General features: G+C 49.0%; 1 protein-coding gene across 1 annotated transcript in view; it reads left to right on the top strand.

The window, feature by feature from the left end:
* Positions 1–25,242, top strand: part of CAPN3 (calpain 3, (p94)) — a 45,961-nt gene extending 20,719 nt beyond the window's left edge. Inside the window, exons 2-24 of the mRNA XM_004687877.2 lie at positions 1,909–1,978; positions 3,822–3,940; positions 5,560–5,693; positions 6,408–6,576; positions 7,377–7,511; positions 9,603–9,686; positions 10,522–10,607; positions 11,318–11,395; positions 12,214–12,374; positions 13,650–13,819; positions 14,165–14,176; positions 14,893–15,101; positions 15,881–15,917; positions 17,647–17,664; positions 21,602–21,715; positions 22,515–22,592; positions 22,970–23,027; positions 23,115–23,179; positions 23,581–23,649; positions 23,741–23,819; positions 24,019–24,135; positions 24,394–24,452; positions 24,842–25,242. Of these exons, the coding sequence (XP_004687934.1) occupies positions 1,909–1,978; positions 3,822–3,940; positions 5,560–5,693; positions 6,408–6,576; positions 7,377–7,511; positions 9,603–9,686; positions 10,522–10,607; positions 11,318–11,395; positions 12,214–12,374; positions 13,650–13,819; positions 14,165–14,176; positions 14,893–15,101; positions 15,881–15,917; positions 17,647–17,664; positions 21,602–21,715; positions 22,515–22,592; positions 22,970–23,027; positions 23,115–23,179; positions 23,581–23,649; positions 23,741–23,819; positions 24,019–24,135; positions 24,394–24,452; positions 24,842–24,868 (2,148 nt within the window). The 3' untranslated portion in view covers positions 24,869–25,242. The remainder of the gene's footprint in view (positions 1–1,908; positions 1,979–3,821; positions 3,941–5,559; positions 5,694–6,407; positions 6,577–7,376; positions 7,512–9,602; positions 9,687–10,521; positions 10,608–11,317; positions 11,396–12,213; positions 12,375–13,649; positions 13,820–14,164; positions 14,177–14,892; positions 15,102–15,880; positions 15,918–17,646; positions 17,665–21,601; positions 21,716–22,514; positions 22,593–22,969; positions 23,028–23,114; positions 23,180–23,580; positions 23,650–23,740; positions 23,820–24,018; positions 24,136–24,393; positions 24,453–24,841) is intronic.
* Positions 25,243–25,248: the final 6 nt, after the last annotated feature.

The following is a 25,248-nucleotide window of genomic DNA, read 5'->3' as shown; positions in this document are numbered from 1 at the left end:
ATGTCCCAGAATTCCTGCTAGCTCCGCCCTTGAGTCCTCACAGTTCTCTCCCTGGTACTGCTGGGAGTTGTAGTTTCTAATCACTGGAGTAGAGCGTAGGGTCCAGAAAGCTGGAGTAGGGGGTGGAGTCCATAAGACTGCAGAGTTCCTTTAGGACATCCTTCCCCTTAACAATAAGACCTTTCACAAGTTGAAAGGGCACAAAGCGAGGAAGCAATTGCCATCCTTCCTCCTTCAGTGATGTATTGCTTAACCACAATGATACTGCCTGAGAAATTCATTCGCAAAATTTCGTCTTGCGAATGTCTTAAGAGATTACACAAACCTGGATAGCATCGCCCACAACACGCCTAGACTGTATGTGTAGCCCTCGGGCACCATCCCTATATGCTCTGTTGTTGACCAAAACGTGGTAACACCTGGCTGTGGATGGACAGTTTTTCGTGTTCTCAGGCCCCCAGAATAACCCACTAAATCATAGCATATAACACATAAAACCTAAAACAGCCTATAGTAAAGGCAAGGATGATAAAATCAATTTACCACCTGGAGAAAGTTCCCAGGAAGGAGCTGGCGCGGCCATACTTGCTGTTCAAGGCACTTGCTGGACGGTGGCTCAAACCAGACACAGGATGCTGCTTTTGGAAAGTGAACATCCTCTTTGAATTTCTTTCGGCTATTGAAAACAAGTACAGTTGACCCTTGAACAACGCGAGGGTTCCGAGTGCCTCCGACCTCACAGTGAAAAGTCCTTTGGTGACTTACAAGAGGTCCTCCGTATCCTTAGGTTCCGCATCCGCAGATTCAACCAACGGGTATGCTAGTCATTGAATCTGCGGATGCAGAACCTAAGGATAGAAAAAAATCCAAACATAAGTGAATTTCTATAGTTCAAAACCGGGTTGCTCGATGGTCACTATACTAAAGTCAACTCTACTAAAGTAAGCCTGTCATAACCGTGAACTGGCATAACTTAAAATTTCACAATGCACGGCATTCCAGTATCTAAACTTTTGAAAATCTTTTGGGGACCATGATGCCATATCAGATGTTTGAGTAAAAATAGATATGTATGTGCATGTGTGCGCTTCCAACAGCCAAGATGACCTGAGTCAACCACATGAAATTTACTTTATACTTGAGAACTGGGACGTTTTCAAGTGCTGGGGGCCCTGGAACATATGCTGACTCTAAATATCATGTCACTACATAGTGGGGAGGAAGAGCTCTTTTTTTATTGTTCTCCTGCATCTTTTCTCCTGGCATAGAATAAAATTGCAAAAGTCATGCTACCTGTTATCCCTTTGCCAAGACTATGGCAGTACTAACACTTCCTCAACTCTCAGGATACAACCTTACACAGAAGGTATGACAGAGTGGGAAAAGGAGGTAGGCTTCTGGCTTCTAACACTAGCTGTGTGTCGTTGGGCAAGTTTCTTAACATCTCTGAACTTCAGTTTCCTTATCTGAAAATAAGAGTGATAGAATCTAGGCCTTCCCTGTTGGTGTAGCAGGTTAAAGCACAGCACTAAGAAACTAAAGCCACGTCAGCATGAGTTCTATCCCCAGCCCCGGAGGTGACCCACATGGCACAGCAGACCTCTCCTGAACCACCCGCTGCTCCCCTCAGCAGTGTACTTCATTAGTCGGCCTGTTCTGCTCCCCACTCTGTCTCTGGTGAATCCTCTCACCGCCCCTGCACCTCTGACCTGTACTCCAGCTCTGTATGTATGTATGAATAAATAAATATATATATATTTAAAATGATAGTACCCAATTTGTATGGCTGTTATTGGAGGCTTAAGTGGGTGGTATGTGTAAAACTCCTAATAACACATAAAACATTATGCAGCTATTCAGTAAATAGTAGCTGGTACTATTGTTATAATTTCCCTTTTTGTTTCACAGGAAATTTGTGAAAATCCTCGCTTTATCATTGGAGGAGCCAACAGAACTGACATCTGTCAAGGAGATCTCGGTAGGAAAGACCCTGGGGTCATATCCAGGCCAACAGTCAAGGGGTGATTAAAAGGTGTGGTCTCTTTACAAGAAGCAAAGGGACAGATTTTTTTGGATGAATTGTTGGGGCTTTTTGCTCATTTATCTAGGAACTGTTGGTTCTCTCATTTAATTTCTGCTCTTCCCACAGTTATCCTTAGTTCCTTGGCTGGTGTTACAGAAAGTATGCCTCATTTCACAGGCTCTCCTCTAGCTTCTCAAGGTCACCTACATGCCCTCCTCAGCCAGATGACAACCATGCTCTTAACTATACTCATCTTCCTTAAAAGACAGCTGTGATATAATGGACCAGGCGAGAAAATAATAGTAATAATGAACAGCTATATATCAGAAACATTTTATGGAGGTGGTGTGGGGAATGGGATCAAAAACAGTGGGGGGAGGGAAATGCAATGGACTATGGTGATGGCACATGGGTGATTTGGTGGTGGGAAGCCCACGGGATTACAACTGAGACAGAAAAATGCACAAAATGATGTAAAAATAAACTATTATATTATTAAAAAAAAAAAAAAAAAGACAGCTGTGAGACTGTCTCTGTGCCTACCAGTCCCTTGCGGACATAGAATCTATATGCAAACAAAAAGTACATCACTGACAAGAGCACTCACGACTCACACTCTTTTTTAAATGCCTCAGAATAGTCCGATATTAAAGGAGTCTTCTAACAAAGATGACATGGTCATGTGGAGGAGCTACCAATTTTCTGCTTGGTTAGCTAATTTGGCTGTTGCATCAGACTTCTGCTCATGCGCGCACGCTCTCTCTGGCTCAGGAGTATTGTTTTGGGTGTGGACTGTGGGAAAGCTCTATGAAATAAAACTGGAGAGAACATCACCATTTTAAAACTTGAGGGAAAAGGGTACCCAAATGTACCGAATTTGGCTTATTTGGTCTTACAGAGTCTGAGAAGGTTTTGGATATCTGAGTTTCTGGCCTCAGAGAGAAGATTGCCTGTGAGGTGGGGTGACGGGGAGCTTATATAGAGTCTGGGTCATCTCACCAATAAACTGTTTAAAAGAGAGGATAGCTGCTTGGATTGGAGGGTGGTGGGTTTCTGGCACCTCATAAACTCTACTCTGAAGTGTCATGTATGTATGCATCATGTCTCGTGGGGCAAAACAGACACCTTGCATAACTGAACCCATCCTTCTTAGAAAGCAGTTAGTGCTGTCAGTCTTGACCCTTGAGCATTTATATGTGAACGAGCAAATACATGCAAATGTGTGTGCACATACACACCCCTCCCCAAGTGCAGCCTCTGACCACATACAGTAGTCTACCAGAAAGGAAATTCAAGGAATCAGAAAATGTCCCCATCTCATTTCATTATAGCAGTGTCTAGGGCCCACTATAGACTTGCACCAGAGCAGGCCCTAACTGGCTTTCCTTACACTGCAAAGTGGCTTGACTGATGACTCTCAAAATCCCTGTGTGGGGGTCAGCAGGGGAAATGGACTCATCTTGCAACGGTACTGGGTGGAAGTAGGGACAGGTATTGGGAAAAAGGACCCAATTATGACCACCTCCTGCTCTGCCTCCCCTGAGAACCACAAAAGAAGTGAGCTTGTACTACACGTGGAAGAATTGCTGACAGCCTCCAGGAAACCAGTCTCACAGGAGTACTTGCCTTGTCCAGCATATTGTCAAGGGACTGCTGTCAAATTCCTTCCTTTCTCGGGTGAAGGACAGTGAACACCCAGTGAACCCTATTCCGAGAAGCAGGGATGCTGGGGTGGGGTCTCTTCCTCCCCTGGAGAGGCAGGCCCCTCCTGTGACCCGGGCCACGTGTTTGCCTGCAGGGGACTGCTGGTTTCTGGCAGCCATCGCTTGCCTGACCCTGAACGAGCACTTGCTTTTCCGTGTGATTCCCCATGATCAGAGCTTCACAGAAAACTATGCGGGGATCTTCCACTTCCAGGTGAGATAACGGGACTGGAGTGAAGAGGGCCAGCTGCGCCCAACCCCCACACTGGTCTTCTGGCTTTGACTTCCTTGTGGCTCCAGGGGAGGTTCCTTCCACCCTTCCAGTCATGGCTGAGGGCAGTGAGCCCCTTAAGTCTTCAGACCTGAGAGGAAACAGTTGTTTATGCCTCCGTCCCTACCACACCCCCTCTTCCGCTGCCCCAGAAGTCAGGGAGATATCCTGTTTGTTGGCCTGTGGGTCTATTTTTGCCTCTGCAGCTGGCTGGCTGCTGTGTTGTTACCATAGTCCTTCCTGAGGAGGCCCCTAAGATACTAGGGATTCACAGTGGGAATCTACCTATAAATCCACCTATAAAGGTAATCCCATCCACTGCTGCAGTTCCTGTTTTGTTCATTCATTAAGTCATTCACTCGCCTCTTCTACAATTAATCTGGGGCTCAGGGTTCTGATTTGGCCTAGAAGTAAGTCTTTTGGTTCCAGAATTGAGTCAGTCATCGCACTCTTTCTAGATTCAAATTGTCCTGGATTAGAGCCAAGTCCTGCTGCTGGCCCAGAACTGAAATGTGCTATATACATTGTTCTGAGAAGCCAGCCTGTCTCCAGACCCATAGACTACTAATTTCTTAGGATTGACCCAAGGCAGTTTATGTGCTTAGGGGTCTTGAAGCTCAGGACTGACGGCCTCAGAAAAGGGATTCTCTTCAGGTTCAAGATCACTATCTTGCTGCCCTCCAACATCAGGCCAGGCAACCAGCTCTGAATTTTGTTTTTCCCCTGTACCATCAAGCTGTTGATTTCCTTTTCTGATATTTAGCTTCTTTTATCTGAAAGACTATACATACAAAAGCCATACAAATGTTTGCCCTCTTTTTAATAAGGGAGGAACGTCATCAGTAGGAAATTCAATTACATTATATGTTTGAATTTAAAAAAGATCTGTTTTCAGGAGGAGGGAAATGCACTGGACTATGGTGATGACACATGGGTGATTTGGTGATGGGAAGCCCAAGGGGATTACAACTGAGATGGAAAAAGGCACAAAATGATGTAAACATAAACTATTATATATATATAATACATATATATATAAAATAAAATTTAAAAATCTGTTTTCAAAAGAATAATCCCAACGTGGACTCATTAGACAATATTAGACAATATTTTTGTTAAAGTCAGAGTATTCTCTGGGTCACCTTCCTCAGCAACAGTTTCTACTTTGTCATCGAGAAATGCATGCATCAATACATCACCTAGACCAATAGTTACCACTCCTGGCTTGTGCACAAAGCATCAGCTGACCTGAAATCCCGCAGCCCTGGCCCCACCCAAGCTTTACTATGCAGGAGAATGAAAATCTTAAGTCCTCAGATGTGCACAGAACACTGCCCCTAGTACTGACACCGTGGAAGAGACAACTTGTTTTATAATGCACTTGCCACCCTCTAGGAGCTCACAGTCCACTTGGAGAAAGATTTGCACACCCCAAACATCAAGATGTAAAGTCAAGGAAAGGGGACTGGTTGGCTATCAAGAGACCTTTAAAGAATGTGGAGTAGGAATCCATTTCCCAAAAATAATATGAGATGTGACTCTGCTTTGCCACTTTTGTGCAGTTCTGGCGCTATGGAGATTGGGTGGACGTGGTTATTGATGACTGCTTACCGACTTACAACAATCAGCTGGTTTTCACCAAATCCAACCACCGCAATGAGTTCTGGAGTGCTCTGCTGGAGAAGGCTTATGCTAAGTAAGGCAACACTTTAGAATGAGGCAGAGCTAGAGGTCACAAAGTGGCTGCTGAGGTCTCCTATGTGGGAGCAAGTGTGTGTGTGTGTGTGTGTGTGTGTGTGTGTGTGTGTGTGTGTGTGTGTGTGTGTGTGTGTGAATGTGAGCATCCAATTGTGACTCAATCAGAGATGATCAGGTCCAGGAGCAATAGCTCTAATGAAAAACACAATGTCTAAGCGTAGAAGTGAAGATGTGTTGGAAGTCTTTAACTTCCCAAGCAGAGATCTTTAATTCTGCCTTCATGGTGGCTTTGCAAGTCTTAGGTCCAAGCATTACACTTCTGCAGCTCAAATCCTAAGGTCTTGCTTGGTTCAACATTATACTAATAAAATCGTGCTGTGTCTTAACATAGAAGCCCCACCCCAGCCACGAAGGGCTTCACTGGAGCCCTGCCTCAGAGTTCATGGTAGAGTGGAAAGAGAACTATCGGGAAGAGCAGTACTGGCTCCTGGTCCCGCTGCTGTAGCCTGGAGTGAGTCACTTAGTCTCTGGAGCTCCATTTCGCCATCATGAGGAGAAGAGTCAAAGTACCTGCCCACTAGCTTACTGAGTGGTTGGGGAATTAGGTGAGAGAACATCACAGAACCCAAGAGTCAAGTTCTGGTGGTGGTGCTGCTGGGGCATGTCTCCTGGACCCCTGTGACTCCAGATTGATCTCTACCTTCTCGCCAAGGCTCCATGGTTCCTATGAAGCCCTGAAAGGTGGGAACACTACAGAGGCCATGGAAGACTTCACAGGAGGAGTGACAGAGTTTTTTGAGATTAAGGATGCTCCCAGAGACATGTACAAGATCATGAAGAAAGCTATCGAGAGAGGTTCCCTCATGGGCTGCTCCATTGATGTAAGTCTGGCTTCGGTGTGGGGTGCCTGGCAGGGAGCAGCCAACTACTGGAAAAATTTCTACCCAATAAATACTAGATTTTTCTGGGACAAGATGAATGCCTTGCTTTAAGAAACAGGAAATGGCGTTCAACTTTGAAAATGGGTAATCCTGGGGATTTTCAATAAAGAGATTGGGCAGGACAATCTGGGCCTGGGCTGTGGGTGGACATAGGACCAGAGCGGCCTTGTCAGTAAGGGTGTCTATAGCCCATGCCTGTTAGCCCTAAGAAGCCTCCAGGGAGCTGGCCACATACTAGGCCGTGGGCCTGCGTCCACCAGTTCCCAAAAAAAACTTACTAGCCCTTGGAACATGCAGTCTGTATTGTGATCTGGGAGTAGCTGAGCCTTGCAGTCACCCTCTCAGTGCAACAGAGTGAACTGAGACCAAGGTTAAGAGATGGCAGGCCGGCTGGGCCTCCTGGGTGTCAGCACATGTGCCTGCCCTAAGCATTGCCCAGTGTGGAGTAATCTTGGTGCTTTGCATTCCTGAGGAAGGGCCCTCGCTTGACTCTTGTTTTCTCTTATCCCAGTGCTCCCAAGGGCTAGGAGAGCTTGGAAAGTCAGCTAGCTGCAAACACCCATAGATGAACATTTTCTTTCTGCAGCCCTGGTGTCCAACTCTTCTCCATTTATGCCTTTTTTTTTTTATCACCCCTCTTCTTCCTCTGTCCCCTTCTTTCCTTTTCTCCCCTCCCTTTTCTGTCCTTTGTGTACTCTCTTTCCCTCTCCTGGACTGTTCCCTTGCCCTCTGGGCTTCAGGATGGCACCAACATGACCTGTGGAACCTCTCCTTCTGGGCTGAAAATGGGGGACTTGATTGCACGCATGGTGAGGAATATGGATAACTCGCGGCTCAGGGATTCAGACCTCATCTCAGATGACAGACCAACTCGGGTGTGTACAACTCCAGTCGATGGAATGGCCTCCCCCAGTTTGCATGATGTCTCCGCTGCACGTGGCTCACCCTGCCCTCAGCTGCCAGTGCTTTATACCCAGACCCTACCTGGGCCTCCCAAGGCTCCTGTAGACAGTAGGAGACAGAAATTGGAGGGATCTCCACGAGAGCTTCTTCATAGGCACGGTCCAGGCAGTTCTGATAACACAACAGCAGGCAGAAACAAGGTCTCCATTTATTTAAAAGTATTTCTTCTCTACTAATTCATTCCACACATATTTATTGAGTCCTATTAAGCGCCAAAACTCTTCTCGCATCAAAGAATTTCTGTCAGTTTTGTTCACTGTCCTAGTTTTTTTTTAAAGATTTTTTTTATTTATGCTTATAGAGGTGTAGAGGCCAGAGGTGTGGTGGGTGAGAGGCTTCATTAGAGACAGTGGGGAGCAGAACAGGCAGATTGACAAAGTACACTGCTGAGGGGAGCAGTGGGCGGGTCAGGAGGGGTCTGCCTCGCCATGTGGGTCAGCTCCCCGGCCGGGGATCGAACTCGTGCTGCAGTGGCTTCAAAGAGCTTCATAGTGCGGTGCTTTAACCCGTTGCGCCACCAGGGAGGGCCCCACTGTCCTAGTTTTGTTCCCTGTGCTACTGATCAAAACAAAGAGCTGATAGTCTAGTACTTTCAGAAGTATGCTCAATGAAGAATATGCAGTGAGTAGAATAGCTGAGACAAAATTAACCTATATTTTCTCTACCTAAATATCTTACCATTTTGAATATGTCCTTCCAGGGTTTTTCTATGTATACCTTTAATCTAAATTTAATTTTTTGAAATGTCATATTGTATCTGCCTCTTTGTAGTGTGGTGGTTTTTTTGTTTGTTTGTTTGTTTGTTTTTTGGTAAATTATCTTCCAATGACTCCTACAGCATTTTTTAGTTGCTGCACAATGTTCCAATATACAGATAGATTATAATTTACTTATCCAATTACTGGAAAATTTGATTTTCTTTTCCTTCTTTTTGTTGGGGGGAGGGGTTCTTTTATTTCTAGCTGCTATAATGAGCATTATATTAGCTACATCTTTATGTCTGTCCTTGATAATTATCTTTGGAGATATTGCCAGCAGTGGAATTGCCAGGTTTGTGTAAGTCCTATCCAAAGAGTCATTTCAATTGGCTTCTCAGATCTAGACTCAAGGGTTTGCTGAATATTCTGCTCTCCTCCTCCAACCCTCCCATGCCCACTCCCAGCCCTGTTAAGCCTGTTCTGGGTCATAAAAGAACCCTGATCTAGAAGAGGCTAAGAGGCCCTGGCCCCAACCCCCAGCTTGAAAACTTTCCAGGAATTTCATAGCCCAGCATCAGTGCAAGAAGCTCCCCTGAAAACTGTAAGTTACCAGGTAAAGTGAGGCCATAGATGGCCTACCTGGGGTTCAGAGCTCTGGTGACCCTACCCTTCTGCTAAGGGTCTCCTGTCGCTGCCTCTTGGGAATCTGAATTATCTGTGTCCTTTGGCACAGTCACGTCTGAGCAGGACTCTCCTCTGGCCTCTGCAAAATCTTCTCCCAGGGAGCTGTGATACTTGCTTTCTTGATGATCAAGTTCTAGACATGTGTGGAGGAGATGGGGAAATACAAAGAAAAAGGTTGGACCTATATACCTAACCTTCTCTCAGTCCCTTTTACTTTCCAAAATAATCAACCTTGGTTAGGCTCAGAGGAAGAGGGAGCCTCCATCTGTCCTTTTCATCCTGCAAAAAGACCCCAAAAGATCCAGAAAGGAGAGGCCCTCTTTTTTCTGTCTTGTAGGCCAAGCTTCATGTTGCTTGCTATGATCAAAACAGACCTTGCAGGATGACCAAGTAGAGAGAAACACTTATTTAGGGCTATGTCTTCTTGATTCTCTTAAGGGGCCAGTGAGGGTCTTCACATGACCGGGAGACTCTCTTCAGAGCGCAGATTGGTCCTGTCTCCTCACAGAATGTGAACCAGTATGAATTTTGTGTTAGGCAGCAGAATCTCTGCTTCCCCCCTCCCACTACCCTCCCATGCCCTCCCCACACCTGACAGGATGTCTGGTGTTTTCTCCACAGACGATAGTTCCAGTTCAGTATGAGACGAGAATGGCCTGCGGATTAGTCAAAGGCCATGCCTACTCTGTCACTGGCCTGGATGAGGTGAGCCTGGTGGGACTGGCAGGGTTGGTGAGACTCTAGAGCTGCCTCTAGTCAGAGGCAAGGTGAAGCACCTGAACTTGGACCATTAGGAGTGGTAGGGGAGCATCTTTACCCCAAGATCATGCCCAGTTATCTTTGATTTCAGTTCTAAAGATGGCAATTCCCCCAACATTTCCAAGGACCAAATAGAAATCACTTTGATTTTATGAAGCTGATTTCATGGACTCTCAGGAAGTGGACTCCATGCTTTCTATTCTCTCACAGCCAAACAGTATAGTGCTTTGCATCTGCTAGGACATCGGTCTTCACTGGGTCACATGAGAGAGAAGCCTTTGTCAGGCTCATTGCACGGTTAGGTTCAGATGGGCAGAGGGGGTCAGGCATGGTCAGAGGGCAGCCCTCTCAGCAGCCCGCAGGAAGGAGCACCTTTTTCTAACTGGTTCATCTAGAGGGTACATTTATCTGTAGCCCTCAGCCAGCAGGGGTGCAGTTCTGGTCCACACAAAGACAACTAATTTGTTAACAAGGTTCTAATATATATGCTTTACCTCCTCTGCACTGCTCATAATGGCCAGATGCTCCCTGGGGGCAAAAAATCACTTCTCAGAACATGGTGAAGCGGCGGCCAAGTTATGACACTAGTGGGCTCAGTCCGAAGGCTCTGAGCCCTTGCCCTGCCATTCCTCAAGGAGTGCTGATTACTCCCTTGACCAGAACCAGGCAGGACAGCTTCCAGTACAGGATTCTCTCCCTGTCCCTGTCCCAGTCCTCAAAGCAAGAAGGAGACCCCCTTTCCAGAAAGGGTCCAGAGTAACAGTTTTTCTCTTTGCCCAAGACCACGTTCAAAGATGAGAAAGTGAAATTGGTGCGGCTGCGGAACCCCTGGGGCCAGGTGGAGTGGAGTGGCTCCTGGAGTGATGGGTAGGTGAGGGGACCCTGTGAGTAGGGCCTAACGGCCTGCGGCAAGGCTGGGTTGGGAACGGAGCCACAGACATGCTACAAATGTTTGGTCTATAATTGTCTCCTCAAAATCAATCATCTGCAGAGCTCAAGAGGATCCGGTGTGGGCTCCAAGGAAGGGCCCAGGGTCCAGTGGGGTCCAGGGTTAGCTGATGGTCATTAACTCAAAAGGAAAGATCTAGAAAGCGCAGGATAGGTTCAGGCGGGAGGTGAATCTTAATGCAGGAGATAGTTCTGGACCAAGGACTTCCCTTCTTGGAGTCTCTTGCTTTATCTATAAAAGGGAAGCCCTTGGAGTATCTACCTAGTGGCTGCTGTGAGGAGCAATGTGGCCAGAGCTGGAGAGTGCTCACCCATGCTAAGAATGTCTCTATTTCCAAAGCCTAACCTTAACCTTTAAAGCTGGGGGAGGAGGAGTAAGTGATGCAGTCAGAGAAGGGTAAAAACCTTCTAAGCCCATTGAAGCAGGATGGTCTGAATCCTGAGGACGGTGGGAACCTATTAGTGAGCTCACACTTGAGGGTATCAGGTCAGATTTGTGTGTTGATGGACCACCGTGGCTGCAGTTTGGAGATGTGTCTCTTTCAACTAAATTCTCAGATACCTCCTGTCCTAACCCACATCAGGCCTTGCTTTCTTCCTCTATCCATAATTCCTTCATTTTTCTCTAGTTGGGAGGACTGGAGTTTTGTGGACAAAGATGAGAAGGCCCGTCTGCAGCACCTGGTCACCGAGGATGGAGAGTTCTGGTGAGTCCAGGACCCAGGAGGCCCCTGAAGGAAATGGGGTGGGGTGGGGTTGAGAGCTGAAATCTCAAACCTCAATCCCAGATCAGAGGCTGTCAGATTCCAGCTATTAGGGGCCTGGTCCATGCTTTCTTTCTTCAGCTGCAGGCCTAAGTAAGGATACAGGTCTGAGAGGAGCCCTCTGGGTCACAGTCATGACTGAGCCCAGGACTAGGCTGGCACGAGGTGGCTCCTCCATCACCTGAGCCCCTCCACATGCACCCTGCTGCCCCACTGCTCCCTGTGGGAACACAGCTGTTGTGTGAACCTGCACAGCTCTACTTACTGAATCGCCCCGTGCCACCCTCACCACCACTCACATCATTCCTACTCACTCTTCAAGTCTTAGCTGAAAGGGACCTTCCTTCAAGACCCCCTTGTTTTCCCAAATACTGAAAGCAATTTGTGATAATCATCACTCTTTAGATGTTTGACTTAGTTTTGGTCCTTCCCTGTCTCTCTCTTTCTCCCTCTCTTTCTCTTCCTCTCCCCCTTTCCCCTGCATTGTCTGAGGCCCAGCGGCCTGGCACATGGCATCCTTTGGCAGAACTGACTCACTGTCAGGCTCGCCCATCGAGGACATGAGTTTGAGTCCCCGTTGGAAGAGATAGCAGTTTAGAGCGGACATTTTACAACTGACCGTGCTTGCCCTAAGAAGACAGAGTCCTGTCTGGGCCTGTGACTAAGTTCCTCTGAACGCTTATGTTAATCCTGTAATATCACAGTCCCCAGCCTCTCCTTGCCTACTCCATGTGTATCTCTCCCTTGTTCCAACCGCCCAGGATGTCATATGAAGATTTCATCTACCATTTCACGAAGCTGGAGATCTGCAACCTCACAGCCGATGCCCTGGAGTCTGACAAGCTTCAGACCTGGACGGTGTCTGTGAATGAGGGCCGCTGGGTGAGAGGCTGCTCTGCCGGAGGCTGCCGCAACTTCCCAGGTAGGAGAGGCTTTCAGGGGGAAGGGGCCGAGCAGAACAAGCTCCAGGTAGAAAAACATTAACAGGCATTTGCTGTGTGCCTATTGAGTTATAAGCATATATCATCTCATAAACCCTCCACCTTTTCGTCAGATGCAACTGCCACACTGAGAATTCTGCAGAACAGAGTTGGTAATAGTCTTTAAGCCGGACATTGTCAGAGTGAAACTGTTTACAATGCTGAGGTTGGCACTGATGGAGGGAGTTAGCAGCTACTGAAAAAGCACCAGCCAGAAATGATGAAAGCCTCACTGAAGGCAGGAGCAGCAGAGATGGAGAGGAGAGGAGAGACTGAATGGGAAGGAAGAATGAAGCGTGACTGCAAGATTTCCAGTTTGGGGACCTGAGTGGATGGTGTCAATGTCACAATATAAGACACAAACATGGAAAAGTTGGTGTGATGTTTGTCTTGGTGGGGTTGGTTGTGGGAAGTATAATTTGGGACGTGAGAAGTGTGAGGCACCGTGGATTGTCCAGGTAAAGATGCATCACTAAGAATTGGATGCACAGCTTAGAATGGTACTTGGTTATAGGGTCAGAAATAATATATTGGTGGGAGGAGGAAGAAAGGATGGAAAGAAAAGGAGATAGAAGGAAGGAAAAAGGAAAGAATGGAGAGAGGAAGGAAAAGAGGGAGGGAGTCAAGAGATGTTGAAGCTGGGATATATAACTCCATCAGCAAGGGGCAGGCAGTTTCCAGTGGGATGAGTGAAACAGCTGAGGGGAGCAGAATGGTGGGGTGACAAGAGAGGCTTAGGACCAAGTCCAGAAACCAACACCCTTTAAGAGAAAGGTGAAGACTCATAGCAGGAGTATAATGGACCAGGCGAGAAAATAACAAAAATAATGAACAACCATATACCAGAGACATTTTGCGGGGGTGGAGTGGGGAATGGGATCAAAAATGGGGGGGGTGGAGGGAAATGCACGGGATTATGATGATGGCACACGGGTGACTTGGTGATGGGAAACCCGCGGGGATTACAATCGAGATGGAAAAAAAATGTACAAAATGATGTAAAAATGTACCAAAAATTTTTTTTGTAATAATAAATAAATAGACAGGTGAAGAAAATGAACCCATCAAGAGAGATTGAGGATGAAAGTTCAGAGAGGAAGGGGAGTCACACAGCCAGTCAGCACAGCTCTATCTAGATAGAAACAAGTGCTTGAATTGTTTGTTCCATATTTACTGAGTACCTCAGTGAATGCACCTTCCCTCTCCGGGGGACACAGACACCTTCTGGACCAACCCGCAGTACCGCCTGAAGCTCCTGGAGGAGGACGATGACCCCGATGACACCGAGGTGATCTGCAGCTTTCTAGTGGCCCTGATGCAGAAGAACCGCAGGAAGGACAGGAAGCTGGGGGCCAACCTCTTCACCATTGGCTTCGCCATCTACGAGGTGTGCTGTCTCTGACACGCTTCTGCCCAGGAAACACACACCTCAGGGGAGAGGGTGTCAGAGGCTTCCTTGATTTCCCTGATAACGGTGACCCCAGAACTCTTACTGTCGGGCCCAGTTGTTCTAAACCTCTTTGGTGTTGCAATGAGTAGAAAAAACCTTGGGTGGGAGCAGGAGGGGGCTAGACCAGACCAGGTAGCTACAAGGGGAGTCAGGTTTCTATATTTATCCCACAACTGGGATGTTCCCTCCCTGCAAGCTTTTCCCACACTGGTCTAAAATCCACAGGCATCTTTTTCTGTTTTTTTTTTTGTTTTTGTTTTTGTTTTTCTGTTTCTCTTTAAGGTTCCCAAAGAGGTATAGCAGTGGCGGCAGCTGGCAGTTGTGTGCAGCATCCCGGGCACAGGCTGAGGCTCATCAGGAAGTTTCCTGGCAGGGGGTGAGGGGTGGAGGTAGTTACGGACAGGACAGGACAGGACTGTGAGTGGAGACAGCCCACCTGGGCCACTCAGCTTGTGGAGGGTGGGGGGCTTGGAACACTGCGTGAGCTCCTAACTGCTACCCCCCCATGTTCCCAGAGACTGTCATACATGTGCCTTCACATGTGTATGTTACACTGTTTGCACTGACAGACACACTTGCTCATACTCAGACACATTCACACACAATTACACAGTCACACACGTCGTCACATTCTAAGGCTGACTGCCCCCTTTGGGATGGGGGTATCACCTCTCTCGTAACCCACACAAGGCCCCACCGGCCTCCTTGGGTTCTTCCCTGGCCTGGCAGTGATCTGTAGCAGACCAGCGATGGTTCTGGTTCTGGTAAGTGGCTCGAAGTGGAGCAAAGGACAGACTTAACCTCCACTTCCAAATTACAACAGAAAGGGAAGAGGAGGGGCGAGGGGAGCTGCAGGGATGTTGAGATGCCTGAGGCCTTGAGAGTTGTAAAAAGGTACCTCAAGACTGTGAATTGGGTGAGTAGTTGAGGAGGGACCCCTGGCGTGGGCAGTGTGCAGGACAGGGCACAGCCCCCTGGGGCTCAGGTCCCCTGGGCTCTTTTCTCCACAGATGCACGGGAACAAGGAGCACCTGCAGAAGGACTTCTTCCTGTACAATGCCTCCAAGGCCAGGAGCAGAACCTACATCAACATGCGGGAGGTGTCCGAGCGCTTCCGCCTGCCTCCCAGCGAGTATGTCATCGTGCCCTCCACCTACGAGCCCCACCAGGAGGGGGAATTCATTCTCCGGGTCTTCTCTGAAAAGAGGAACCTCTCCGAGTGAGTCCTGGCCAGCCTTCCCCACCTACCTTAAGACCCACTGGGGCTCATTCCGGAGATCGGAGGAGTGAGGTCACTCGACTGGTTCCCCCAGGAGCTGTGGGAAATATTGACCAGGCTGCACCTCTCAGCCCACGTGTGAACCACTGGCAAGCTCGCTCTCATTCATCCTTTTATTCATTCCAAGGATATTTATTGAGCACCTGCTGTGTGCCAGGCACTGTCGTAGGCATTGAGAATAGAGCAATGAATTAAATGGAAAGAAATCCATACCTTGATGGGGATGTAGCTTAATATTCTGGCAAGAGACAACAATGTTTAAGAAAGATGTGTGGTGTGTGTGTGTGCGTGTATACACACTCCTTTCTCATGTATACATACACACACACACATATTAAGTAAGTGATAAAGAGGGGGAAAAAAAGTAGGAAAGAGGGATAGAAAGTAGGGTGGCCAGAGAAGCCAGCTAAGGCCACCTTCTTCTCTCTTGGCTGCCAGGATGAGTTCATGGGCCCTCCCTCTCTGACTTCTGACCCTAAGGGGGTGGTTGACTATGTCGTGCTCTTGGGGAATTCTGGGCAAAGCCAATAAGAAGCCACTCCCTACGTAGGGTTGGTTCTTGGGGCAAGGGATTTTAGTTCCTGGAGTTCTTTTGAGAGCAACTCCAACCTAGCTCCAGGAACCCAAGTTACCTGAGCAAATCCCCTCTTTATACCTCCTACTTGCCCTTACTTCCAACTCGGGACACTGATAGCCTGCCATGTTTGTGTTCCTCACAGGGATGTTGAAAATACGATCTCTGTGGATCGGCCAGTGGTGAGTGGTTTGGCTCTTGGGTGGGAGAAGGTCTAGTGGCATCCCAGGCAGGGATGGTTATGGGGGATGAAGGAGGAAGAGCGACAGAGGGAGAAAGGTGTGTGGGTGTACTCCATTGCAACTTCTGTTTGGCATAACCAGAAACAAGGTGCTGAGGTCCAGGGCTGGAAGTACAGAAGAAGGGCCTTGAAGGGGAAAGGAGAGGAGGTCGGGAGGGATCAGGCCATAGCAAGGAATGAAGACAGGAGCAGCAGCTAGTATTGGATTATGAGGTGTAACTCACACAGGAAAAAGTAATGTGCTGGCTCTAGAGTCAGCAAATCCAGGGCTCTCCACCTACAGGCTGTGTGACCTGGAGAAATTACATCACCCCTCTGATTCAGCCTCCCGCTCTGTAAAATAAAGAGAATAATATGTGTCTTACAAGGCTTCTGTGAGGTTTTAATGAGTCAGGTCAGGTATGGGAAGTGTCTGACCACGGATCCCTTATAGTCTTACACCCTGCAGGTACTTCCCAAGCATGCTCTCACTTGATCCTTGCAAGGTTTCTGAGTTACAATAAGGTTCTTGGTCTTTAAGGAAGAAAAGGGAGACTCATTGGGGCTCTGTGAGTTCACAGAGACAATAGGCAGGACTAGATCACACCCAGATTCTTGGAGCCCAGACTCAGCTCTCTTCAGGACACACACCCACCCGACCCCCCACCCCAGCAGGTCCCAAAGGTGGGGGGGGTCGGGCCGCGGGCTGGCCTGAGAAGCAGAGGTGGTGTGTTGGCGCCACCTTGTGTTCAGGAGTCTCATGACAGCTTTGAGGAGTTGGGATCTATCCGTGAACAGTCTTTGCGCTCTGTGGGTTGACTTGGGCCAGTAAGTAGGCAGATGCCCAGCTGCGCAGCTCAGCTCAGCTAGTGACACTCTGGTTCTAGTCCTAACCCCATGCCCATGCCACATGTCCAGATGCCTTCTGAGTTGTCACAGGCATTGGTTTTAGTACTAAGTGCGCTTGGTTCTATTCTTATCTTTTGGAGGTTGGTAATCAGTGTAGATCACTTACCAACAACTGCAAACTCAGGTGTTTAAAGGAGCCAGCATGCCACCTAACCCTCTAGAACAGGCAGGTGTGGGTTTGGTGTCCCTACACTGATGTATTTGCCTACAGTCCTCAACTCACCTTGGGTTTAGCGTTGGAGGGCCAGCCGAGTGGTAAGGACTGGCAATCTGGAGGATGCAGAGAGCAGAGCTCCATGGCAGTTACGTCAGGCTGTCAAAGGTTGGTGCAAACTGCCAGGCTTTCAAAGTTTACAAAATAAATCTGAAACCCATACTTCCGTGTTAAGTTTCCCTGTGTTACATATTTGCTTGAAAAAAAGAAAAGTCATTTTCAGGCCAATTTTTTTTTCTCACCAAAACTACTTATTTGGTGATTTCTACTTATTTGGCAATTCAGTCACCAACTTCATTAAATCATACAAAACATTTGCTAAAATATCATTTTCCTTGACAGAGTCCAATAACAGAATGGATCCTAAAAACAGACCCAGCTGGGCCTGGAGAATTCTCTTCTCCCTTCACCCTCCAGGTTACTTTTGGCTCCACGTGAACCAGATTTCTGGGCCCAGGAACCTCACCTCAAGCTGAGCATCAAATCACAGAGAAGCCAAAAATTACTAGATTTTCCAGGAACTTCCTTTTCATTTATTCTGTATTTATTGTTTCTTTTGCTTGTGCAGAAAAAGAAAAAAAACAAGGTGGGCGTAAGGGTGAGCAGACAGAAAGCATGGAGTGTGTTTGTGGGGATGTGTGCACACCCCAGACTGGCCTCTTCCCCCTTCTCCCCACCCCTCCTCCGCCCCCTCCTTCCTTGAGCTACTGCTGCAGCTGTGGGTGCGGAACAGTGAGCTTGCTGCGTGGAGGCTCCTTGCCAGCTCTCCTCCTGGTGCGGCTGCTGGGAACTCACTCCACACCACCCCATTAGATTAGCGCTACTTACCCCCATTTTCAGAGGAAGGAAAGGCACAGCCTGATGAACTTGGCCAAGGCCACACAGTCAGTGGGGACAGAGCCAGCCTTGAAGCCCAGAGATCTGCTCTGGTCTGTGCTCTGAGCCGCTTGCTCGGCTCTGTGCCTCTCCTAGGGTGGGAAGGATGGCCAGACATGGGTCTGACATTTGCGCCCTGCAAAAAACAAAGGGAGCACCCCTACTTTCTCAGAAGTAGGTCTGGTTAAGCTAAGCAGGCTAGATTTTGAGTTAGGATGGCAACGGGTTCTGTTCTTCCAAAGACAGTGAGATTGCTAAATGGCTTCCGAGCGTGAGGGTCTTTCAATGTTGTCTGCTGTGTAGACCAGGATAACTCTCTCTTCTCTTTCCCCTGCCTGCTTTTTTTAAAGATTCATTTATTTATGCATACAAAACTGGGGTACAGGCCAGAGGTACAGGGGGTGGTGAGAGGATTCACCAGAGACAAAGTGGGGAGCAGAACAGGCAGATCAACTGCAATATACTGCTGAGGGGAGCAGCGGGCGGGTCAGGAGAGGTCTGCCACGCCATGTGGTCACCTCCGGGGCAGGCGGGAATCAAACTTGTGCTGAAGTGGCTCTAGCTTTTTAGTGCTGTGCTTTAACCCGCTGTACCACCAGGGAGGACCCCCAACCCCTTTTTTTTCCTCAACCTTCTAGGAAAGGAGAGAGAGAAAACTCCAGAGTTGATGAATCACTGACAGGATTCTTGTTCTAGGTAGAACCGGTTGCAAGTCCCTTTTGGGGATAGTGACCTCTCATTCCGAGCCCAGGCTGGGGCTAAGTTACAGGCCCTGATGGACTCTACTTGTTCAGCGTATCCTGATAGGAAGGAGAGTTACCTACACTGCGCCTCCTCCTGGAAGTTTGGTTAACTGCCGTCTTCCTCTAACTCACCAGCCCCTTGAGGGGGTCCTCCCACTTGTCCTGACTATAACCACCCTGTTGTAAGGCACATTACCAAGGGATTAAGTATGCTTAGAGCTCTCTGGGACCTGAGAAAAAGCTTCCACCTGGGAGCAGGGGCACCCCCTTTTGTGGGGAGGTCCCTCCTTCCCCACTCTTGCTCCATTTACCCCCTGGCTTCCCCATGGTCCTCAGGGCAGTAATGACTGCAATGAAGCGTGCCCCTTTTCAAACTGTGGTTTGACCACAGAATACCAACAGACATTAAGTAAGTGATCTTTGAGCATCCTACAGCCTGTGGTGCAGTAACCACAGCCATCAGAAAAGGCTGGGGTCAGTGCTTATGGCAGTGACCAGCAGGATCCATTATCGGAATCCTCCAAATATTGGTGCTGGTGCAGGCCAGAACATCTATCACATATTAGCCAGGGTGCGAGGATGGGGGCGGGTAAAGCATACATTTCCCCAGTTATAACATATACAAAGATTCAGAGAAGCGGAGCTTACCTAAGGACACACCACTAGTAAATGGGGAAAATGGAGCTGCTCCAAACCCATGCTTCTTGCCCTCACCTGTTGCACCCTGCACGAGCTGTCCAGACCCACACATGGGCCTGGAGATGTGTGCCCCACAGCCACACCATGTCCATGCACGCACCTGCCAGCTCAGACTATGGCTCCCATTTGCTCTGGAATCCCCCACAAGCATCAGTTGCTTGAACCAGATCCTTTGCTTAGAAGGAAGTGCAGGGCCCTCCCTGGTGGCACAGCGGGTTAAAGCACAGCACTGTGAAGCTAGTTACAGCCACTTCAGCATGAGTTTGATTCCCCGGCCCATGGCTCAGCAGACCTCTCCTGTCTTGCCCACTGCTCCCCCCAGCAGTGCACTTTGTCAATCTGGCTGTTCTGCTCCCCACTCTGTCTCTTCTGCTCCCCACTGTCTCTGGTGAATCATCTCACTGCCTTGCACCTCTGGCCTGCACCCCAGTTCTGTATGCATAAATAAAAAAAAAGGAAGTGCAAGCCAGGGTCTTTGGGAGCCTCCTTGGGGAGCTGTTTTTTTTTTTTTTTAAGATTTATTTATTTGTGCATACAGAACTGGGGTACAGGCCAGAGGCTTAGGGGTGGTGAGAGGCTTCACCAGAGACAGAGTGGAGAACAGAACAGGCAGATCGACGAAGTACACTGCTGAGGGGAGCAGCGGGCGGGTCAGGAGAGGTCTGCACGCCATGTGGTCACCTCCGGGGCAGGCGGGAATCGAACTCATGCGGAAGTGGCTTTAGCTTCTTAGTGCAGTGCTTTAGCCCGCTGCGCCACCAGGGAGGGCCGGGGAGCTGTTTTTTTTTAGGTCTGTCCTTTCTAGTTGCCCTTCAAGAACAGTGTGGGGAGGCAACTGGGGACTCGAGACTAGTCAGGTTCCTTTGCAGCCCTGAGACTGCCCCACGCTGTCTGCACGCAGCCACCTGCCGCTACAGCCCAGCTTGCCCTGCAGGGGGCGTAGCACCGACCAGACTGAGCACAGCTTGGCAGCAGCTTTGCTCCGTTTTTTTGTAGCCTCTCCCCTTGCATGAGCCATGTTGTCTTTGGAAATATCCCCTCTCCCCAATAATAGAAAATGCCCTTTGTACTTGAGTACTATCTTAACTGTTTTCTCAGCACAAGTTTACATTTAGTATCTAATTTGGTCTCCACAAGAATAACAAAGCAGGTTTATCACCTCTGTAATTGAGTAAGTAAACTGAGGCCACAGAGGGTGTTCCTTATATAGACGGCAGGGCTAGGATTCCAGCTGAGTGTTGTGACCTCTCACCATGGCCCATACCAGAGGCTTTTCCTAATCTACCTTTTGCAGAGTCCTAGAGGTTCCTTGGGTGCACCTCAGCAGTGCCATGGTGATGTGGGGTGCGGAGGGGGAAAAAGCTCTGCCCTCTCTAAGTAGAGAAGCTCTTTTTTATGGCTTTTTATATGCTGCATTTCTGGGGAAATTTAATGTAATTAGTGTTTCCACTAAAAATAAAAAAAAAGTGGGGTGATTTGGTGATGGGAAACCCGCGGGGATTACAATTGAGATGAAAAAAAAAATGTGAAAAATGATGTAAAAATAAACTTTTTAATTAAAAAAAATAAATAAATAAATAAAATAAAAAAAAAGTACAGGTCCCTCCCTGATGGCGCAATGGCTTAGGACGCAGTACTGCAACAAGCTAGCGGCAGCCTCTTGGCTTCACTGTGAATTCGATCCCCTGCCCCGGAGGTGACCCACATGGCGCAGCAGGCCTCTCCCGACCCGCCAGCTGCTCCCCTCAGCAGTGTACTTTCTTGATCTGCCTATTCTGCTCCCCTCTGTCTCTGGTGAATCCTCTCACCCCCTGCACCTCTGGTCTGTAACCCACTTCTGTATGCATAAATAAATCTTAAAAAATAATAATTGAATAAAAAATTACAAAACATTTGAAAATCACAGCACTTGCTCATGCTGCCCTCAGCATTCTTGGCATTTCCAAATGAACTACATCCTTGAACCCTCATAACTCTCCTAGGAAGAGATAAGGAACTGAGGCCTGGAGAGACTTAGCCTCTTTCCCCAAGCCGCGCAGCCTGTCAGAGGCATAGGCAGAGGTCAAATTGAGGGTCAAGAGCTCCTAACTGCCTTTTTCCTCTTCCTGGACAAAGCTGCTCCGGAAGGAGGCTGCCTCCACGTGCCCGCTCAGCTTGTAATCAGTCCTTGCTTTCTTCCTGCACCCCACATCCCTTCTCCTCCAGCCTATCATCTTCGTTTCGGACAGAGCAAACAGCAACAAGGAGCTGAGTGTGGACCAGGAGTCAGAGGAGGGCAAAGACAAAACAAGCCCTGATAAGCGCGAGCAGTCCGCACAGGTTTCTGAGCATGGGGAACTACTGGCGTGGTTAGCATACCACCCGGGGCCTCCTGTGCCCTTGGGGTGCTTGCGGGTTGGAGAGTTTGCAAGACTGGGATGTCCCTTTAACACCTAGAGGTTTGGTTGGTCTCACTGACATCCGCTCTCGCTCATCAAGTTCTCTTAAAACTCAGAAGACTGCTTGGTGAACAGCTTGGGGGCTGGTTGGCCCTCCAAGCCACAGTCCCTGAGGATGCTCAGGCAACCCGGTGGAACACGACAGAAGGGGGAGGCAAAACCTGAGTCAATACTAGCTCAACAGTGCCCAAGACGCAGCAGCTCCTCTGTCCTGGTGTCTGACATGGGGAGCCAAGTAGCAATACAGAGCACTGGCATCAGAAAAGGAGCCCTCCAGGGCTCACATGGTGCTGGAGGGCGGGGGGAGAGGGGAGTACTCTGAGGACTTGGCCTTGGTAACTGGTGGGGTTTTGAATGCTCTGGCCCCCCTTGACCTCATTTGATTAGGATGACCAGGTGCAAAACTCTCACTGGTGGGGCTGGGGGGAGAGGATGGAGCGGGCTGTTGTGCTGTGTGGTTAATGGCTGTCCTCTGGCCGGGATGTGTGGGCTGGAGAGGTACAGAGTGAAGTTACTGCAGCCTAGACACCTACACCCAGCTGTTTCCACTAAAAGCACAGCCCTGTATGGAACCCCTGCTGCCACCAAGGGGTGGTCTAGGCACTCTGGCTCTTCTGGCCCTTGTGGGTCTGTCCAGCTCCCTGACCCCTGTGAACCAGTTTTTCGTTGTGCTTCCACAGCCACAGCCTGGCCACACAGATCAAGAAAGCGAAGAGCAACAGCAGTTCCGGAACATTTTTAGGCAGATAGCTGGTGACGTGAGTACCTCTGACTCCCACTCCACAGATACTTCTTTCCTTGGGCAAATTGCCACTTACTGCATTGTTCAGAAGAGGTCATTTTGGCTTGTGGTGAAAACAGGACAGACACACGTAGCACAGAAATCCACAAGCCGAGTCCTTAGAGTTTTAGACCAACGTATCTACCGCATGGCTCTGAGACCTGGCTCAGAGCCGCCCACTGCAATCTGAATAGCCAGGGTGCAGTGACGGTCTTGCTCAGAAAAGGGCCAGCTTCCCTGTGAGAGAACAGCACCGGCAGGGACCTCCCAAGTACAGGCAACTGGGGTTTTGCAAAGCTCTGCTCCGTCAGCTGCTGCACTCGTGAGCTGTGATGATGTGCTCTTCCTCCTCAGGACATGGAGATCTGTGCAGACGAGCTCAAGAATATCCTCAACACAGTTGTGCACAAACGTGAGTGCAGGGGTGGGTGGCGTGGGGTGGGATCTTTCTAGTTACCTGAAAGTCACTCTTCACTCTTCTCCACCCCTTACCTCCCAGATAAGGACCTGAAGGCGCAGGACTTCACGCTGGAGTCCTGCCGCAGCATGATCGCGCTCATGGATGTATCCTTCCTGCCCGCCCTTGCAGTTCTGCCAATGACCTGGCAGGACAAAGATGGGTGCCCAGTGAGGCAAGGTGTGGGCAGAGTAGCCAAAGTCATGGAAAGGAAAGACTGAGAGGCCTGGATGTTGGAGGAGCCACAAGTCGGGAAGGACACTGGGCTGTCACCGTCCCTCATACCTGCTCTTACCTCAGGCCTGGGATTCTGCCTTAGCAAAAGCAGTTTCAGAGGACAGGCTCCCTGAGTTATAGTGCAGGCTGTTCAGTACCCAGGGTAGCAAATAGGGTATCTGAGGTAGAACCTCCCTGTGGGGCTACCTTCCCTGCAGAGCCCCCAAGAGCTCTCTTCCCAATCCAGAGGGGTTTTGCTATGTGTTGTGTAGCCCTGACCTCCTTCCTCCAGACAGATGGCTCTGGGAGACTGAACCTGCAAGAGTTCCATCACCTCTGGAAGAAGATCAAGGCCTGGCAGGTGGGAAGAGTCAGTGAAGCATGGGAGTGAAGGAGGTGGTTGATTCAGGGGCTCAATGTGTGACCTCTATCTTCAAACTTTCTGTTGCCAGAAAATTTTCAAAAAGTATGACACAGACCACTCTGGTACCATCAACAGCTATGAGATGAGAAATGCAGTCAACGATGCAGGTGCTGGGGGTTTTGGGGAAGACTGGAATGTTCAGGGGACCAGGTGGTAAAGGAATGGGAGGGGAGGACTAGGCCGCTAGGGCCCTAGAAGAGAAAGAGGAAGGAGGTTTCTTCTTTTCCTCTCCCAGGCCAGAGTGGTCAAGAGGCAGGGAAAAGAGGCAGGCCTAAGGACTCTAACTCTGCTTCTTGCTGTGTGCAGGATTCCACCTCAACAGCCAGCTCTACGACATCATCACTATGCGGTATGCAGACAAATACATGAACATCGACTTTGACAGTTTCATCTGCTGCTTCGTCAGGCTGGAGGGCATGTTCAGTAAGTGGGGGCTGCCTTCTTGTTCTCATGTGTTTCCCAGTGCAAATCTCAGCCTGATCATCCTCCAATCTGCTCTGTCCAGACTGAATAGAGGGGAAGGGTCAGAATGGGATGGCTAAGGGAGGACCATCATTGACCCTGCACCTGGCAGGGCTTTGTGCTGACAGGTGGCACTTGGTGCAAGGTTCTCTTAACTGCTCTTCAGTTACAGTAGTGAGGCCTCTAACTGGCCTCTGGTCTGTGCATTCTTCTACACAGGAGCTTTTAATGCATTCGACAAGGATGGAGACGGTATCATCAAACTCAACGTTCTTGAGGTAAAGCCTAAAAGCAGCAGTACACGCCACCTACACCTTAAAATTTAAGGTGAAGGAGTCAGTGAGGCAGACTGAAGTTCTCAGTGAGAGTGTGGAGCTCACTTCCAAATGGTGGTGGCGGGGTGGGTTTGCAAAGAAATAGAAAGGGCAGCTCCGTGGGGAATATGGTTCACAGGATCGTGTACTAGGACCTCAGTTCTCAAAGCGACTTTATGCTGGGGAACGATGTTTCCAGAGGAGATCTGGCGGAAAGGATTTAGTAAATAGCTGCTTCTTAGAAAATCTTCCTAGTGTCCACCCACCTTCGGGTGGTTCCTTTTCTCCTCTGTAAATTCCCTCCGCTGATTGTCTTCTTGTGTGTGTTCTGATCTTGGTGCTTCCTCTTTCAGTGGCTGCAGCTCACCATGTATGCCTGAATCTCTCAGGACTTCAACTTCACCCACTATAGCTACAGCCGAAGGGTGCAAATTGCTGTCCTCCCTGCAGGCCTCCCGGATACTCACCGGGTCCTATTCCTCCTCCACTTCACTCCCCACTCAGCCTCCAGGCATCTGTTCTTGTCCAGCACTGCCTCACCCTTCAGTTAAGGAATGAAGACAACTTTGTCCCTCTACCACAGGGAAGCAGGCATCTGTCTGCCTCAGCTAACTGAAAGGATCCGGAGTGGCCTCTGCCCTGACGCAAGTGCTCTCCTTAGCTTACCCCAGGCTGTTCCCAGAAGCATTTGCCAACGGTTCTCAGCACTTCCTTGTGCTAGAGCCTGTCACCTTTATGCCCTCCACCCCCACCCCGACAA

Source organism: Condylura cristata, unplaced genomic scaffold (genome assembly GCF_000260355.1).
Source record: "Condylura cristata isolate star-nosed mole 26May11 unplaced genomic scaffold, ConCri1.0 scaffold00023, whole genome shotgun sequence".
Lineage (NCBI taxonomy): Eukaryota > Metazoa > Chordata > Mammalia > Eulipotyphla > Talpidae > Condylura > Condylura cristata.
The sequence above is the reverse complement of the archived record's forward strand: the minus strand, read 5'-3'. Positions and strand labels throughout refer to the sequence as shown.